Raw genomic sequence first — 18,851 nt, 5'->3', positions numbered from 1 at the left:
CATTTGTGGTTACGCAGAGCTTTGTCTGATCCCTCGATGCTACGTGTTGATAGAGTGAAAAGCAGCTTATTTCTTACCAAATTTAATATTCATTTCTACCAAGTAAAGCTGCTAAAACTGATATGCACATTGTTAAAAGTTTCAGATTTCTTCATTGTTGCAAGATATTAGATTTTGTAACTGCAATATGTAGGCTACAATATTTCAAAAACCTAAAGTAGCTATACTATACATAACAAAAATAAAGGAGATGTAATTTCCTACTGCATTCAAAATGGTTTATAAACAGAGTTTTGACATCATTTTTAATTTTGTCTGTCACATATAAACTAGTGGTTAGCAGTGCCTAAACATGACCTAGATCACATGTGTTAAATCCACGGCCCACAGGTCAAATCCGACCTACTCTGTAATTTTAAGATAATTTTACATTATTGTTATTTATGCCCCATTGATATGAAGCAATACAGGGTTAGGGCTACATATCCCATAATGCAATGCAATGTACTTTTCTTGTTAATTAAATGTAGTTGTTAAAATATATTACAAAATTCGAAAAGTTGATCCTGAAAACAGAGCTTTTAATAATCAATAGAAGACTAAGTATATGTTTACTGAAAATGCTATACAATTTAATTTTGACAAGAGATATTTTTAAGTAGAGCAAAATAATAAATAAAAACTATTTAAGGTTGTTTAAATTTATTTAAGTCTGTTTCAGAATAATAGTCCTTCATGTTTTTATTCATATTTATGTTCAAAAAACATTTAGTTTTAGTGAGTTCAGTGTTTTGAGTTTTGATCCCTTGTACAATTTAGCTTGACATCCCTGATCTAGATTAAATAGCATGCCAGAGGAGACAAATCCAACTTTATTTTAGTCTTACTCCGAGGATGTAACACAAAGAAAATGAGTTGCTGTTGTAAAACGAGTTGAAAAGAGTTGGTGTTTCTTTTAAAAGGAAAAATTCTCTTTTGTCTTTTAAACAGCTTGATGCAATCATACTAGTCTCTTTGTGTAGTTGTTCTTATTTATTATGTTTAGTTTGCTGGCAAGTAAAAAGATAAATAAAAAAAGCCATTTGCAATATATTACATATGTTAAAACAAAATTTTTTGTTATTTGGTAGTTGTGATAAAAATGTTAATCCATGTCAGTTCTTAAAATACTTTTTAGCAGTTTGTATCTGGTAGTTTGTCAAATCATCTTAGACACTCATTTACACAATCGCCATTGCGGCTTGTAAAGTTGGAGTTGTGTCCTCTACTTACAGCTACCTAAATGAAGTTTATACCGGTCAACATATTTCTAGCTGTGCTTGCTTGGCTATAAAATCTAAAATGTTCTTTACAGCTTCAAGTTTTCTGCACATAAATAAATATTAACTTGCACAAAATTTTATTAAAAATTACAATTATGTTCTATCATTTGCGATTGTTTTCGATGTTTGAGGTGATCTGACTGACAGGAGGTTTTAGATTAAAATTAACAAAACTTGACTCCGGTTAAAGCGATCAGATCAAACCAAAGCATAATAATTATGCTTAATAATAATTATTATTACTTCTTTAGTTGCAACGAGACCAACAGAATAGAGATATGTAATGCTGCAACTTTAGCACAACAGCAAATATCAATTATAGTTACGATATCAACTAGGAACGTCATTTCGCACTCACTTTTTTTCTGAGTATTTTAACCAGTGATCAGGTTTTGTCAATTTTAATCTTGAAACATCCCAGCATTCAGATCACCTTAAACATCAAAAACAATCACAAATAATAGCAAAACTACCCATACATACTGATAAAATCTACTAAAACATTTTGTAAATTCATGTTCAAGTGCCAAATGAAAAGTGATTATTTCTTTTTATTTTCAATTTTTTGCTACCTTCAAATAATTTCAAACTATTTGCAAAATTTTAAGCACCCTATAGATGCACTGCATTGAGTTATTACTGGGTAACCTCTGCGTATACAGAACAGAGTTCCATAACCAAACTAAAATATCACACGGAATAGCTTGCTTTATTCATGCTTCAAAGGTAAGTATAATAAACTACAAAAAGTAAAGTTGTTTTAAAGAAGAAATATTTTTATACTAGAAATTCCTCTGTCATACAGCCCGCGACCAAAGTGATATTGGAAAAAAGAAAGGGTACTGATGGTTGAGAAATGCAATATTAGCAGTCAAATGACCCTGCAGTGCAATAGGATAACTGCAATGGTAGCTGTAATGTACTGGGTGTGGGTGTTATTATATACAACAAACAGCAATAATGAAAGAAAAGATTATGTGTTTATATCTCTCCCCTGCAATAGGAGAAATGCAATATTGGCCAATATTAGAAGTAGAATGCACTGATATTATTAGAATAACACAGATTATTAATATAGTAATAATATAAAACCAATGCACAATTTTGTTTACATTTCAAAATGTCATAGCTAACAATATCAAAAAGTGATATTTATTATATAGATTTTTAGAAAATCTATTTAAAAAAGTGTTTGGTCATGACAAACAGCAATAATGAAAGGAAAAGATTATATGTTTATATTTCTCCCCCTGCAATAGGAGAAATGTAATATTGGCCAATATTAGAAGTAAAATGCACTGATATTATTAGAATAACCAATATTATTAATATAGTAACACAGTAATAATAGAAAACCAATGAACAATTTTGTTTACATTTAAAAACGTCATAGCTAACAATATCAAGAAGTATCAAGAAGAATATCCAAACTTATAATTAAATATCGTAATCTCATAAAAATCGTTAGAAAAAAATGTCATCGTCATATCCTTTACTTACACTGCGTTGGACATCAGTTACAATACCAAAGTACTCAACTGTGTCTGAAATGTCAGTTAATTTGAAATCGGCAAAAATTAAACGATTTCAGTGCTTCTACATTTATCACCAAAACCTTTGACAATGCTAAAGACTGGTGAAAAGTGCACGTTGTTTTTTCGTGAAATGCGCACGATTTAATCGTTCTATTCTTTGTCGCTCGGCGTTTCAATTTCCGGTCTTAACTTTTATAAAAGTGGAGCTTGACAAGTTTTAATAACGATTTTCGTCCAAATAAATCTGTCTATTTGTGTATAATCCGATCAGATGAGTAAGTTTTAAGATAATAACGACGGTTTACAAAGACTTGGTAACATATTTAAATAGGTTTGTATGTGTTTTGTATCATTATTATACTTTAATGACTCTACAAAACGATGGTTAAACTTGTTGATGAAATTTTGATTCAAGGGTTCGTCTCATTGTTGTTGAATAATTTTCGGGAGTTGTGTGCACATGTGCATTTATCATAATTCTCCCAACCAATTGCTTCGCTCTGTTTGGTCGTGGGAATACTATAATATGATATTTTGCATAATCACATTTTATAATGATTTGATCGCCTTCACGACTTCCGAATACGGACTTTTCCAACCCTCAGTGACAGTTTAAAATGAGGAGTTGGGAATCAAAACATCATTCCAATCCTGGCAAGTTTGTAGTTGTAATTAAAATTGAGTAAAAGTTTCAAAATTCAAGAAATAGGTATTTGAGCGGTTTATTTCAGCATAGAACTTGTAGGACGTTGTATGGCTGGGTTTTGCGAGTATAGATCCTTCAGGTGCATGGCGTTTGAGCATTTTTATTTCATACTTCAGAATAGAATTGGTGGCTTCCAACTTCTGACCCATAATTCCAATTTAATTTTTTTTTATGCATTTGGCCTCTCTCAAGCGTTTGGCTGCGAGGTTGTTTCTGTCACGACGTGCCCAGTAGTGCTGCACGATAACACGATATAATTCGATATGACGATATATTTCAGCGGATGATTTTATATTTGGTCAGATTTCAAGACGATATGAATATCGAAGCCGATATTTTATCGAAATATCGGCTGGTTTATTTTGCAAAAATGGATTGTCCATTCTCCTTATTGTGAAGAGGAGACAACTCCTGCTTTTTAACCAATATTATTTATTATCCTCTCTTATCGTTCATATTAAAGTCTAACACTACATATCGAAAGAAGACAACTCCAATGTTCGATATTTTTCGATATTCGATATATTTTGAGACCAAATAATCGAATGTACATGCAAAGATATCGTGCAGCACTAGTGCCCAGTATAACTCATCTTTGGCACCGTTCGCGGTCGTTCTCGTATATTTACGCCTTAATTTATTCTGTAAGGTAATTTCTAGTTTGCATTCCTTGACGGACACCGGGCGAGCTGCACCGGTGTCAAATGTACCGAGAGATACACAAAGTTGTTGCGAGATGAAGCTAGCTGACATTTGTTCAGCCGGTATGGCATATGCTTCTTCGTTATGAAGCAGTGGAAGATTAAAATGGTCAGGAGGCTTGATGACACTCTGAGATACGTTGGACTTGTAGACTAGGTTACATTGGCTTGTTGTGTAATAGTCGGGTGGTGCAACTGATTGTGGGTAGATATTCATGGGCTGAACAACCGACACCTGCAAAGAGTGTCAATTCAACATTCTCAATGGCTTGGCAGTGTCCACAAATATCAAACAAATATTCAGCCTTAAAGATGCATATGTGATCAACATTTTGTAGTCCCGCATGTATCCCTAAAGCTGAAGTTAATCTATATACACTGATTTCACTGATCGATAGTGATTTTTATCGAAGACTGGGAATGAGCCGACTATATTTTCACACATACTGTTATGAGATGATCCTATAGTTATCGTAGCTTGTTCACATGATATGCATAGCAATTTCAAGTCACATCTCGAAATAGTACGCTAATACATTGGTACTTATCTAAGGTCAACAGAGTTTAATGGTATAGTCATCATGTACTTTCATTTACCCGAATAAAAAAAAACTTACTTTTTCTTTAAAAATGTGGTTGGTTTTTTGTTGGAACTCCATTTGCATACCCTTTACTCATAGTCAACGAGTAAGTACTCAAGCTTGTAGCTACAAGATTAGATATCTGTTAACAGTAATAAAATTCTTTATACATTTTCTGAGTTGACGATTAGAATTCTAAACGATCTATTTCAAGGTAATTACACGCTTAATAACTGCAGTTCTTTAACAATTTTCAAATTTTAAAACTAATGGAGTCTCAAGCCTAGATTATTTTTAAAGTTTAAAATTAAAAAGGCTTTTTTCTTGTTCTTCTAAGTTTTATCTAAGTTCTTTATCTGTTTCAGGGCTTTCTTAAAGATCTCATCTTTAAGAAAGCCATGAAACAGATAATCTTACATTAAATCTAGAAAGTTGCTGCGATTGGCCAAGATCTTCATTGGCTTGCTGCGATTGGCCAGGATTTTCATTGGATTGCTGAGATTAGCCAAAATAGTCATTATCAATCATCTGCAACAAATTTGAAACAAAGTCTCAGTGTCTTCACCTCTGTTTGCTTCAGGATTGGTTCTGGTCTCCTCGAAATTCGATTGGTATGGAAATCTGGTTTCTGACAAACTAGAAAGAAAACTGGTGTTTAGCTCAATGTAGTTGAGATCATAGGGTAAGTCTGTACATGGGTACTCTGACGTGTTTTTGGACAAAATGTTGTTATCGTAACTCCATGTAGAATCAGCTATGTTTGGTGGGTTGTAGGAAGGATTTGAGACTGAGATTATGTTATGGCCTAAGTCTGGTGTTCCTGCATAGTTCATGGGTTTTTGGCACTGTTGAATATCACTTGAGGACTGTGTCACTGAAGGTGGAAATAAGAATCGTTTGTTTTGGAATGATCTTGAGATCAAACAAAAGCGTAATTATTACTTCTTTAGTTGCAAAGAGACCAACAAAATAAAGATATGTAATGCTGCAACTTTAGCACAACAGCCGATATCAATTATAGTTACGATATCAACCAGGAATACCATTTCGCACTTACTTTTTTCTGAGTATTTTAACCAGTGATCAGGTTTTGTCAAGTTTAATCTTGAAACATCCTAGCATTCAGATCACCTTAAACATCAAAAGCAATCGCAAATAATAGCAAAACTACCCATACATACTGATAAAATATACCAAAACGTTTTATAAGTTCATGTTCGAGTGCCAAATGAAAAGTGATTATTTCTTTTCCAGTCTCTTTTAGCTAAACCTGTTGTTGGTTTAAGAATCTAGTCTCTATGACAATTTTTTTAGCTATCCTCAAATAATGTCAAATTATTTCCAAAATATTAAGCATTGTATAGATGCACTGCATTGAGTTATTACTGGGTAACCTCTGTGTATTCAAAACAGAGTTCCATAACCAAACTGAAATGTCACACGGAATAGCTTGCTTTATTTTTTATTTGTGCGTCAAAGGTAAGTATAATAAACTATTAAAAATAAAGTTGTTTTAAAGAAGAAATATTTCTATAATACTATTATGTGGTATTTGGCGTAATCACATTTTATAATGATTTGATCGCGTTCATGACTTCCGAATACGGACTTTTCCAACCCTCAGTGTCAGTTCCAAATGAAGAGTTAGGAATCAAAACATCCTTCCAATGTTGGTAAGTTTGTAGTTGTAAACAAAATTGAATAGCGGTTTCAAAGTTCAAGAAACATGTAATTGAGCGGTCTATAGTTTATTTTTGCATAGAACTTGTAGGACGTTGTATGGCTGGGTTTTGCGAGTATAGATCCTTCAGGTGCTTGGCTTCGCGTTTGAGCATTTTTATCTCATACTTCAAGTTAGAATTGGTCACTTCCAACTTCCGAGCCATAATTTCAATTTGAATCTCTTTCATGCGTTTAGCGTCTCTCGAGCGTTTGGCTGCGAGGTTGTTTCTGTCACGACGTGCCCAGTATAACTCATCTTTGGCATCGTTCGCGATCCTTCTCGTGTATTTGCGCTTGTATTTCTTCTGTAAGGTAATTTCTAGTTTGCATTCTTTGGCGGACACTGGGTGAGCTTCACCGGTGTCAAAGGTACCAAGAGATACACAAAGTTGCGGCGAGATGAAGCTAGCTGGCATTTGTTCAGCCGGCATGGCATATGCATCTCCGTTATGAAGCGGTGGAAAATTAAAATGGTCAGGAGGCTTGATGACACTCCGAGATGTGTTGGGCTTGTAGACTAGGTTACATTGGCTTGTTGTGTAATAGTCGGATGGTGCAGCTGATTGTGGGTAGATATTCATGGGCTGAACAACCGACACCTGCAAAGAGTGTCGATTCAACATTCTCAATGGCTTGGAGTGTCCACAAATATCAAACAAATATTCAGCCTTAGAATGTTTTACAATTCTTTACAATTGTTCATCTATTTGTTATCTAAGTTCTTTATCTGTTTCAGGGCTTTCTTAAAGATCTCATCTTTAAGAAAGCCCTGAAACAGATAAACTTACATTAAATCTAGAAAGTTGCTGCGATATGCCAAGATCTTCATTGGCTTGCTGTGATTGGCCAAGATCTTCATTGGCTTGCTGCGATTGGCCAAGATTTTCATTATCATCCATCTGTATCAGATTTAAAACGTCTTCTATAATATCGTCTCTTTCGTCAGTCTCCTCGAAATTCAATTGGTTGTTAGATAGGTATGAAGCGCTGGTTTTTGAAAAACTGGAAAGGAAACCGATGTAGTATGGATCAATGCAGTTGAGATCGTAGGGTAAGTCTGCACATTTCTTACTGGAATGAATAGAGAACACCGTAAAAAGATACATCATATGTGCATAATATAAGTAAGTAATATAATATATATAATATAAGTTTGTAAGAATATAACACAATCAATTAGCTGTTGAAATTTCCCAGTTGACCCTGAAGATGTATCATTCTAAAGTCTGGTGTGAAAAAGTACTTTGTGTTTAGTGGCTAATTATTTATCTCTTGTAATATGCTGCCCGCTATTTAAATTATTGCTTACCAGAACTTATTTTTTGGCAGAAAGAACGCATCTTTGGCTGCCTTAATCACAACACAGAGCAACGCAAATTTAAATTTTCTTATATCCTTTAATGATTGCTAAACAGCCAAAGTATAGAGCATTCATTTTCAAATACCTACTAAAAATACATATTTTCAGCTGTCAGTCCAGATGCTAAACAAAAAGATTGAAGTTAAGTTTTCTTTTTAATTGACTCTGCTAGTAGTTGACCAACAATTAAAATTATATTAATTTTAGGATTTAATTAAAAATATATTACTGTTTTTATAGCACACTTTTTAGCCAGAACATTTATAGCAAACAGTTTGGTTCTCTTGTCACAAGGCAGTTCATTTTAATCATAAAGTGTGTAACATAACTTACCCCTCCATTCTTTGACAGTTCCAGCCACTTTACTAACAATATGGCCACCAAGGTGCCTGACCTTCACTGGTTCTAAATTTCAACTGGCTCCCTCTAGAAAGGTAATATCAAGATGACCTACTCAATGAAAAGTTTACACGCCATCATGGTTATACTTCATTTATTTTTAAATTGGAAATAAATTATTGGTTAAATACTTCTTTTCCAAGCTACGCGTTACTTTTTATTTAATTGGTGAAATATATTTGGTCAACAAACACTCAGTTTTTTTGCGAAATAGAGCTAGTTTCTTTTTGTTGAGCCTTTCTCCAACTGACTGTGTTGCATAATAGTTCAAATATTATGTAATCTGTATGAAGCTGAAACAGTATTTTTGATTATAGTGACAAAGGGCCACTCCCAGGGGCCCTAGCTATTTTATCAGGATAACCACCTGCTAGCGTTATCCTGATAACTGGTCTGAAGTAACAAACAACAACTGTCAAAGTTTTATTTAAAAAAACTTTGGTTAAAACTAACAGCTTTTGGTAATTCTCAGCTTGGTATCCTTGCTTTGTTTTAAACCACGCAATACTTTTTCAAAGGATAAAAATGCTGCAAAAATGCCCAAAAAGCTTGTCTGTATCCTCAATGTGATTATAGATTTATTTTATGCGTGTTAAATGAAAACCGCATGCTGTGATGCTGAGACACTTGGGGTACATGATGAACATCAAATGTCAGGACGATGTCACAAATGTAGAAATCTTCAGAAGGGCAGGCCTACATCCTTACGGAGAGAAGTCTGAGATGGTTCGAGCATATACATAGAATGAAGCGAGACTGGCCCCATTCCAGCTAGTACACTCATAACTATGTGATGGTTAACAAAGTCAAGGACGGTCTCAATTTTGCTATGACTGTTTAGCTAGCAAGAACTTACCATTACATTCCTACTTTCCCAGAAAAACCACTAAACCTTGTACCAGACACCAGCCACTTGCCAATTTACATTAAAGAGTTTTTTGGTCATTCCTCATACTATAAAACCTGTTTTTGAACACCACTATATTTGAATGCCGCCTCTATTTGAACACCACTATGGGAGAAGGGTGGAAAAGTTGAACGCCACCTTTTTATTGCACATTTCACCCCTATTTAACATTTTTGATTTTTACGAACCCATAATAGCGAGTGATCAGTGAAGTAAAATGTTTACAAAACCCTACTAATAAGGACTCGGTTACATGTGTAGCAATTAATTCCTTTGTCCTTTCTGTTCGTGTCAAAGTCCGTTTTCCAATTCCAAAGATTTACAGTTTTTTCGTTACAACTTTGAAAGCGACACCATAGAAATAATTAATAACTGTATCAGGCTGATAGTAGTTCCCTGTTTTATGCACTCTTGATACTTCAGTATATGTAAAAAAGTGTTTTTAGCATTTACTATGGAATATGTACTACTACATATTTTGTGGCTAAGATTTGGAGTCTATTTTGATTGCACGCTGTTTCTCTTTATTTGCCGAGAATTTTGGCAAATTCTCTAACTATTCCAAATGGCATCACGTGAAAGTTTCGTTCGGCTAAAAAATCTTTTGAGCACTAATATTGACTTGCTCAGCGCTGCAAAAGAAAAGTTGAGGCCAGAAGACACTGCGGAAGCTATGGAACAGTCAGCAGAAAACACTGCGGAAGCTATTGAACAGTCAGCAGAAGACACTGCGGAAGGTATTGAACAGTCAGCAGAAGACACTGCGGAAGGTATTGAACAGTCAGCAGAAGACACTGCGGAAGGTATTGAACAGTCAGCAGAAAACACTGCGGAAGGTATTGAACAATCAGCAGAAGACACTGCGGAAGGTATTGAACAGTCAGCAGAAGACACTGCGGAAGGTATTGAACAGTCAGCAGAAGACACTGCGGAAGGTATTGAACAGTCAGCAGAAGACACTGCGGAAGGTATTGAACAGTCAGCAGAAGACACTGCAGAAGGTATTGAACAGTCAGCAGAAGACACTGCGGAAGGTATTGAACAGTCAGCAGAAAACACTGCGGAAGGTATTGAACAGTCAGCAGAAGATGAAATGGTTTCAAATGAAAGCAGCAATTAGAGTTCAACTGGTTGAGCAAACGATGCTAATATTTATGTTTCAAATATTTTAATCTCTGAATGTATTATAAATGTGGTTTGTTTATGCCACTCGTTTGTGAATACACATTTGTAGCATTTGATAGATTATTATTATTGTGCAACTTATAAATTTGCAGATTTATAGCATATTATTTGATAGCATCATTGAGGTAATTTGAACTCGGCTTACAATGGATTGAGGCTTGTAACTCTTCTTTTATTGCACATAAAAAGTAAATTTTTGCTGCAAACTTACCAATGAATGCATTGAGATTTTTTGCAACTTTGTTAAATATAGTGATAAAATGAAGATATTCTTACAAACTTGAAATAAAATAAAAATTGTGAAAGCTCAATAAAAATGCAACGCAGGCTATGAGATCATCATTGGTTAATTGCAAGTAATAGATATTAACTGATATAGAGACCTGTATCAGCTTCCTCTTGCATATTCATTTAAAGATTTACAACAAGCTGGAGTTAAGCTAGCAAATTTTTTGCATCCAAAAGGGTTAATGTTGCGGCGGGCGAAGAAGAATGCAAAATTTAAGCGACATTTGATTCACCGGTGAAACGGTTGAACTTATCTTCTCAAAATTCTAAAAAGGTGTTGTAAAAATACACCGTCACCCTTTTTAAAGCACCGCAATAGGAGGAGAGTTAAGAAATAGAGCGCTACGGCGTTCAAATAAAGGTTTTACAGTAATAAAGTTATTATCTGTCGATCTAAACCGGAGGCAGATCAATACAAACTCGTGGTAGGTGACTGCTCGTAGTCAAGCTGATTGTAAGCCTGCTATCCTATGTAAGCCACAACCTCTGACAGTCTTAAGGCTGGTTCACACTACATCGCCGTATGTCGGTGTCAATGCCACAATACTTTGATGATCATTGATGATAGCCATGTTCACACTATCATAAACCCATCCGCGTTTGCATCAGTGAATACTCCAGGGCGAAGTTTTCTCTTTCTTTAAAGATATTTCTCAAAGGAGCCTCTTTTTTTCTGCCTGTTTAAATAAAATACTAGTTCTTCAGCAGCTAGCATAAATGGAAATAAAAATATTACACTATTCGCGACAGAGAATCACCATCGCCGAATTGGCGCTAATTGTACAGGCTGTCATTGATGCTTAGTGAGCTATCGGGAAAGTTTGACAGCTGCAAGATTTCTGACGTATCCGCGTTGCCTCAGCTATGCCTTCAGTTTACGGTGCACATAGTTGACAATGACTGCCAAAAGAACAACTCCGAGATTCAGTAATATCATATAAACCAGCGTTCAGTCATCTCAGCTGACTGCAAGGGAGAGAGAGAAATGAAAACAAGAAGTTTTTTTAATTTTACTGATTCTGCTGACTAGGAAGTTTATTTAAGACTGTGGCATCATGACTCTGGCTCAGCAATATTTGGTCAGAACTCTTATAGTTATGTTGCAACTTAAACTGACAGGAAACTGATTGTACTCAAGTGAGTTCCAATTATGGTTTGTGAAACACTTCTGTCCATTCAAATTACACAAGTAAGGCCCTAAACAGTGACATTTCATGATATCCTACAATTAGCTAGTTACAAAGAAGAAAACAAACACCTTTTATGTACTTGTTTCCTTCTGACTTTTCGAGCTTGCTGATTTTACACTTTTCTGTGTTTCAAACCCGCAGTTAGAAGCAGAGATACACTCACAAATACTTTCACAGCAGTGCATTCTTGTCTCGTCAAATCGAAGTAGAAATGACTGAAGAATGGACAGTTTTAAAAGTGGAATAGCTATAGTATAGCTTTTCAAATCATCCACAAACGCCGTTTTCATCTTTCGCAAGCGAAAATCATTCAATAAGTACCAAGTAACAAAACTCGGTTGACTTTCAAACTTTTGCCGTTTTTATTTTGCAGATCATGCGAGACGAAACTTGGCATCTGTGAACTGGAGAAATACTTGAGATCCACAAGATGGGAAAATCAGGCAATAAACGTATTTTATTGATTCTCAAACCTTTGGACTCAAGTCTTCTAATAGCTGATAGTAGCTTGAAGTTGGTCAACTTTCTCGTTATGGCTGGAGTAAATCAGGCCAAAACATTTAAACTTTCGCTTTGAAACGGTCGCTGATATTAACATTCTGGTGAACCTAATGATTCTGTGCCGCTTTACATCCAGGGATTCACTCTGTTTCCATGACGCGGTTAATCCGTATCATCTGCAAGATGATACGGATTAACCTGTTTATGGATTAACTCTGTGGATTAACTATGGATTAGCTATGTTTCCATGATGTGGTTAATTCGTATCATCTGCAAGATAAAAGCAGCGAAAATCCGACAGTCAAGGGAGTTTTGTTACTCACAATTTTTTACTGAACGTTTCATGTTTGCGAAAGATGGAAACTTCATTCGAGATGTGACAGTTCAGAATAATGAGTTAGGAATCAAAACATCATTCCAATGCTGGCAAGTTTGTAGTTGTAAATAAAATTGAGTAAAAGTTTCAAAATTCAAAAAATAGGTATTTGAGCGGTTTATAGTTTATTTCCGCATAAAACTTGTAGGACGTTGTATGGCTGGGTTTTGCGAGTATAGATCCTTCAGGTGCTTGGCTTGGCATTTGAGCAGTTCTATCTCATACTTCAGGACAGAATTGCTGTCTTCCAACCTCTGAGCCGTAATTCCAATTTGATTCTTTTTTATGCATTTGGCGTCTCTCGAGCGTTTTGCTGCGAGGTTGTTTCTGTCACGACAAGCCCAGTATAACTCATCTTTGGCATCGTCCGCAGTCCATCTCGTGTATTTGCGCTTTGATTTTTTCTGTAAGGTAATTTCTAGTTTGCATTCCTTGACGGACACCGGGCGAGCTGCACCGGTGTCAAATGTACCGAGAGATACACAAAGTTGTTGCGAGATGAAGCTAGCTGACATTTGTTCAGCCGGTATGGCATATGCTTCTTCGTTATGAAGCAGTGGAAGATTAAAATGGTCAGGAGGCTTGATGACACTCTGAGATACGTTGGACTTGTAGACTAGGTTACATTGGCTTGTTGTGTAATAGTCGGGTGGTGCAGCTGATTGTGGGTAGATATTCATGGGCTGAACAACCGACACCTGCAAAGAGTGTCGATTCAACATTCTCAATGGCTTGACAGTGTCTACAAATATCAAACAATTATTCAGCCTTAAAAATGCATACGTCATCAACATTTTTGTAGTCCCGCATGTATCCCTAAACCTAAAGTTAATCTATATACACTGATTTCACTGACCGACAGTGATTTTTATCGAAGACTGGAAATGAGCCTACTATATTTTTAACACATACTGTTATAAAATAAGCCCTTAGTTATCGTAGCTTGTTCACATGATATGCATAGAAATTTCAGGTCACATCTCGTAATAGTACACTAATACATCGGTACTTATCTAAGGTAAACAGATTTTAATGGTATAGTCATCATGTACTTTAAGTTACCCAAATCAAGAAAAAATTTAATGTGTATTTTAAAATGTTATTGGCTCTTAATTAGAACCCCATATGCGTACCCTTTACTCATAGTCAACGAGTAAGTACTTCAACTTGTAGCTACAAGATTAGCTATCTGTTAACAGTAATACAATTCTTTATACATTTTCTGAGTTGATTAGAATGCCAAACTACCTATTTGAAGGTAATTATACGCTTAATAACTATCGTTCTTTAACAATTTTCTAACTTTAAAAATAATGGAGTCTCAAGCCTAGTTTATTTTTAAAGTTTAAAATTAAAAATGCTGTTTTCTTGCTCTTCTATTTGTTATCTAAGTTCTTTATCTGTTTCAGGGCTTTTTCAAAAATCTCATCTTTAAGAAAACCCTGAAACAGATAGACTTACATTAAATCTAGAAAGTTCCTGCGGTTGGCCAAGATCTTCATTGGTTTGCTGCGATTGGCCAAGATTGTCATTATCAATCATCTGCAACAAATTTGAAAAGACTTTTATATCATCATGTTCTTCGTCAGCCTTCATGTCTTCATTTCTATTTGCTTCAGGATTGGTTCTGGTCTCCTCGAAATTTGATTGGTATGGAAAGCTGGTTTCTGACAAACTAGAAAGGAAACTTGCGTTTAGATCGATCTAGTTGAGATCATAGGGTAAGTCTGTACATGGGTACTGTGACGTGTCTTTGGACAAAATGTAGTTCTCGTAACTCGAGGTAGAATCAGCTATGTTTGGCGGGTTGTAAGAAGGACTTGATACTGAGATTATGTTATGGCCTAAATCTGGTGTCCCTGCATAGTTCATGTTGTTTTGGCACTGTAGAATATCACTTGAGGACTGTGTCACTGAAGGTGGAAATAAGAATCATTTGTTTTGGAATGATTTTGAGATCAAACAAAAGCGTAATTATTACTTCTTTAGTTGCAACGAGACCAACAGAATGGAGATATGTAATGCCGCAACTTTAGCACAACAGCCGATATCAATTATAGTTACGATATCAACTAGGAACGTCATTTCGCACTTACTTTTTTTCTGAGTATTTTAACCAGTGATCAGGTTTTGTCAATTTTAATCTTGAAACATCCCAGCCTTCAGATCACCTCAAACGTCAAAAACAATCACAAATAATAGCAAAACAACCCATACATACTGATAAACTCTACTAAAACATTTTGTAAGTTCATGTTCGAGTGCCAAATGAAAAGTGATTATTTCTTTTCAAGTCTCTTTCAGCTAAACCTGTTGTTGGTTTAAAATTTAATCTCTATGACAATTTTTTGCTATCTTCAAATAATGTCAAATTATTTGCAAAATTTTCAGCCTCGTATAGATGCACTGCATTGAGTTATTACTGGATAAGCTCTGTGTATACAGAACAGAATGCCATAACCAAACTAAATTATTACATGGAATAGCTCGCTTTATTTTTGCTTCAAGAGTAAGTATAATAAACTCCAAAAGTAAAAATTGTTTGAAAGAATAAATATTTCTATAATACTATAATATGATATTTTGCATAATCACATTTTATAATGATTTGATCGCCTTCATGATTTCCGAATATGGACTTTCCCAACCCTCAGTGACAGTTCAAAATGAGGAGTTAGGAATCAAAACATCATTCCAATCCTGGCAAGTTTGTAGTTGTAAACAAAATTGAGTAAAAGTTTCAAAATTCAAGAAATAGGTATTTGAGCACTTTATAGTTTATTTCTGTATAAAACTTGTAGGACGTTGTATGACTGGGTTTTGCGAGTATAGATCCTTCAGGTGTTTGGTTTGGCGTTTGAGCATTTTTATCTCATATTCAGGATCGAATTGGTGGCTTCCAACCTCTGAGCCGTAATTCCAACTTGATTCTCTTTCATGCGTTTAGCGTCTCTCGAGCGTTTTGCTGCGAGGTTATTTCTGTCATGATGTGCCCAGTATAACTCATCTTTGGCATCGTTCGCAGTCCTTTTCGTGTATTTGGGCCTTGATTTTTTCTGTAAGGTAATTTCTAGTTTGCATTTCTTGACGGACACCGGGCGAGCTTCACCGGTGTCGAATGTACCGAGAGATACACAAAGTTGTGGCGAGATGAAGCTAGCTGACATTTGTTAGGCCGGCATGGCATATGCTTCTTCGTTATGAGAAGCGGTAGAAGATTAAAATGGTCAGGAGGCTTGAGGACACTCTGAGATATGTAAGGCTTGTAGATTAGATTACATTGGCTTGTTGTGTAATATTTGTGTGGTGCAACTGATTGTGGGTAGATATTCATGGGCTGAACAACCGACACCTGAAAAGAGTGTCCATTCAACATTCTCAATGGCTTGGCAGTGTCCACAAATATCAAACAAATATTCAGGTTTAAAAATGCATACGTGATCAACATTTTTGTAGTCCCGCATGTATCCCTAAACCTGAAGTTAATCTATGTACACTGACTTCACTGAGCGGCAGTGATTTTTATCGAAGACTTGAAATGCGCCTACTATATTTATAACACATACTGTTAGAAAATAAGCCCTTAGTTATCGTAGCTTGTTCACATGATATGCATAGCAATTTCAGGTTACATCTCGTAATAGTACGCTAATACATTGGTACTTATCTAAGGCCAACAGAGTTTAATGGTATAGTCATCATGTACTTTCATTTACCCGAATCAAAAAAGAAACTTATTTTGTCTTTTAAAATGTGATTGGTTCTTAATTGGAACCCCATTTACAGACCCTTTACTCATAGTCAACGAGTAAGTACTCCAGTTTGTAGCTACAAGATTAGATATCTGTTAGCAGTAATAAAAATCTTTACAACTTTTCTGAGTTGTCGATTAGAATTCCAAACTACCTATTTGAAGGTAATTATACGCTTAATTACTGCAGTTCTTTAACAATTTTCAAATTTCAAAAATAATGGAATCTCAAGACTAGATTATTTTTAAAGTTTAAAATAAAAATAACTTTTTTCTTGTTCTTCTAGTTGTTATCTAAGTTCTTTATCTGTTTCATGGCTTTCTTAAAGATCTCATCTTTAAGAAAGCCCTAAAACAGATAAACTTACATTAAATCTAGAAAAGTGCTGCGATTGGCCAAGGTCTTCATTGGCTTGCTGCGATTGGCCAAGATTGTCATTATCAATCATCTGCAACAAATTTGAAACGTCTTTCATATCATCATCTCCTTCTTCAGTCTCAGTGTCTTCACTTCCATTTGCTTCAGGATTGGTTCTGGTCTCCTCGAAATTTGATTGGTATGGAAAGCTCGTTTCTCACAAACTAGAAAGGAAACTGGTGTTTAGATCGATCTAGTTGAGATCATAGGGTAAGTGCATGGGTACTGTGACGTGTCTTTGGACAAAATGTTGTTCTCGTAACTCGAGGTAGAATCAGCCATGTTTGGTGAGTTGTAGGAATTATTTGATACTGAGATTATGTTATGACCTAAGTCTGGTGTCCCTGCATAGTTCATGTTGCTTTGGCACTGTTGAATATCACTTGAGGACTGTGTCACTGAAGGTGGAAATAAGAATCGTTTGTCTTGGAATGATTTTGAGATCAAACGAAAGCGTAATTATTACTTCTTTAGTTGCAACGAGACCAACAGAATAAAGATATGTAATGCTGCAATTTTAGCACAACAGCCGATATCAATTATAGTTACGATAATCAACTAGGAACATCATTTCACACTTACTTTTTTTCTGAGTATTTTACCCAGTTTTGTCAATTTTAATCTTGAAACATCCCAGCATTCAGATCACCTTAAACATCAAAAACAATCACAAATAATAGCAAAACTACCCATACATACTGATAAACTCTACTAAAACATTTTGTAAGTTCATGTTCAAGTGCCAAATGAAAAGTGATTATTTCTTTCAGAGCTGCTTTCAAATGACTTTTTTATGACTCAAATCAAATCATATCCTGCGAACTACAAATCAAATCCTCCACCTTTGTCAGCAGATTCGAAGCAAATCAATTCAAACCGAATCAGCCCAATAACGAATTCAAATCCTGAATCATTTGAGAATGATTTGAAATACTCTTTCAAATTGTTCGCTCAGTTGTTGCATAGTATGATCATCTACAGTATAGCTCTAGCGGCGTAACCTGTACTCCTATCCATAGGACCTGAACCAGGCTAAAAGGGTAGGGGGTTTGCCCCCCTGCGCGTTGTGGGTTCTATGGATAGGAATAGTATAGCTGCATCTCTGTACCACTATATGTATTATGTATGCTAAATTCATCACTAGATACGGTTTTGTTCTTTGTTCTACGAGGTATGTTAAAACATCATTGCAGATCATATCATACCATTGGCTTGATACATCAATGAAAGAGTGGAGGGTTACGTAACAGTTTATGGTCATGGGTGTGACTTTGCTTTTCTTGAAGCTTTTAAGCAAAAATGCACAAGTGTAAAAAAAAACTTTAGATACTTGTTTAAAGTTACAAAATATAAGATATAAATATAAAATAAAACCTGAAAATATTGGCAAGTGAAACACAGTTACTGAGGCTTGAACTTGAAAGAAACGAAACTAAGCATTGAGCCTATAATTAACAGTTACATAATATTAACGCATGTATTTAAATACACTTGTTGCATTTTAAAAAAACTAGCTTGCGCAAGTTTTCAGATGTCAAGGAGCTCCTGTGTAGCCTCATGATGAAGCCACTTTTACTAAAAACCCGTTCTATAGGAGCTGATAAAGCTGGTACTGAAAGGACCTTCAGCGCCAACTTGCTAAGCCTCAGTAACTGTGTCTCACCTTGCCAATAACTTAGAGTGTTACAAAAGGATCTGCTTTTCGCCATATACTTTTCAATCTCCTGATTTACTGAATCCAGGTTACTTGTACTAGCTAAAGGTGCTCTAATAAAAAAATCAGTAAACATATCTTCATTATCACATATTTGTATTTGCTGAGTGCATGTGACTTCCTCTTTCTGAACATCGTCCTTTTTAATCGAAATCCCGTTTTAAGTATTATACTTCACTTAGTAAGTAAGTGACT

General features: G+C 35.3%; 2 protein-coding genes across 2 annotated transcripts; one reads left to right on the top strand and one right to left on the bottom strand.

The window, feature by feature from the left end:
- Positions 1–6,593: 6,593 nt before the first annotated feature.
- Positions 6,594–7,466, bottom strand: LOC137408092 (hepatic leukemia factor-like). The gene is made up of 2 exons (XM_068094485.1): positions 7,356–7,466; positions 6,594–7,166 (listed from the first exon to the last, which is right to left on the bottom strand). Exons 1-2 carry the CDS (start codon positions 7,464–7,466, stop codon positions 6,594–6,596), a joined length of 684 nt encoding a protein of 227 aa, XP_067950586.1.
- Positions 7,467–9,798: 2,332 nt separating this feature from the next.
- On the top strand, positions 9,799–10,353 carry LOC137408091 (uncharacterized). Its single transcript, XM_068094484.1, has one exon. It carries the CDS (start codon positions 9,799–9,801, stop codon positions 10,351–10,353), a length of 555 nt encoding a protein of 184 aa, XP_067950585.1.
- The last annotated feature ends 8,498 nt before the right edge of the window (positions 10,354–18,851 follow it).

The sequence above is a fragment of the Watersipora subatra genome, chromosome 11, assembly GCF_963576615.1.
Source record: "Watersipora subatra chromosome 11, tzWatSuba1.1, whole genome shotgun sequence".
NCBI classification, from domain to species: domain Eukaryota; kingdom Metazoa; phylum Bryozoa; class Gymnolaemata; order Cheilostomatida; family Watersiporidae; genus Watersipora; species Watersipora subatra.
Note: the sequence above shows the minus strand (reverse complement) of the source record. Positions and strands in the feature narration are given on the sequence as shown.

What these genes read in the sequence shown, in the direction of transcription:
- LOC137408092 (XM_068094485.1), bottom strand. Translation starts at nt 7,466, where the DNA reads ATGGATGATAATGAAAATCTTGGCCAATCGCAGCAAGCCAATGAAGAT. An exon ending in AGCAACTTTCTAGATTTAAT is followed by an intron (nt 7,167 to 7,355) that starts GTAAGTTTATCT and finishes CACTCTTTGCAG; the next exon opens with GTGTCGGTTGTTCAGCCCAT.
- LOC137408091 (XM_068094484.1), top strand. Translation starts at nt 9,799, where the DNA reads ATGGCATCACGTGAAAGTTTCGTTCGGCTAAAAAATCTTTTGAGCACT.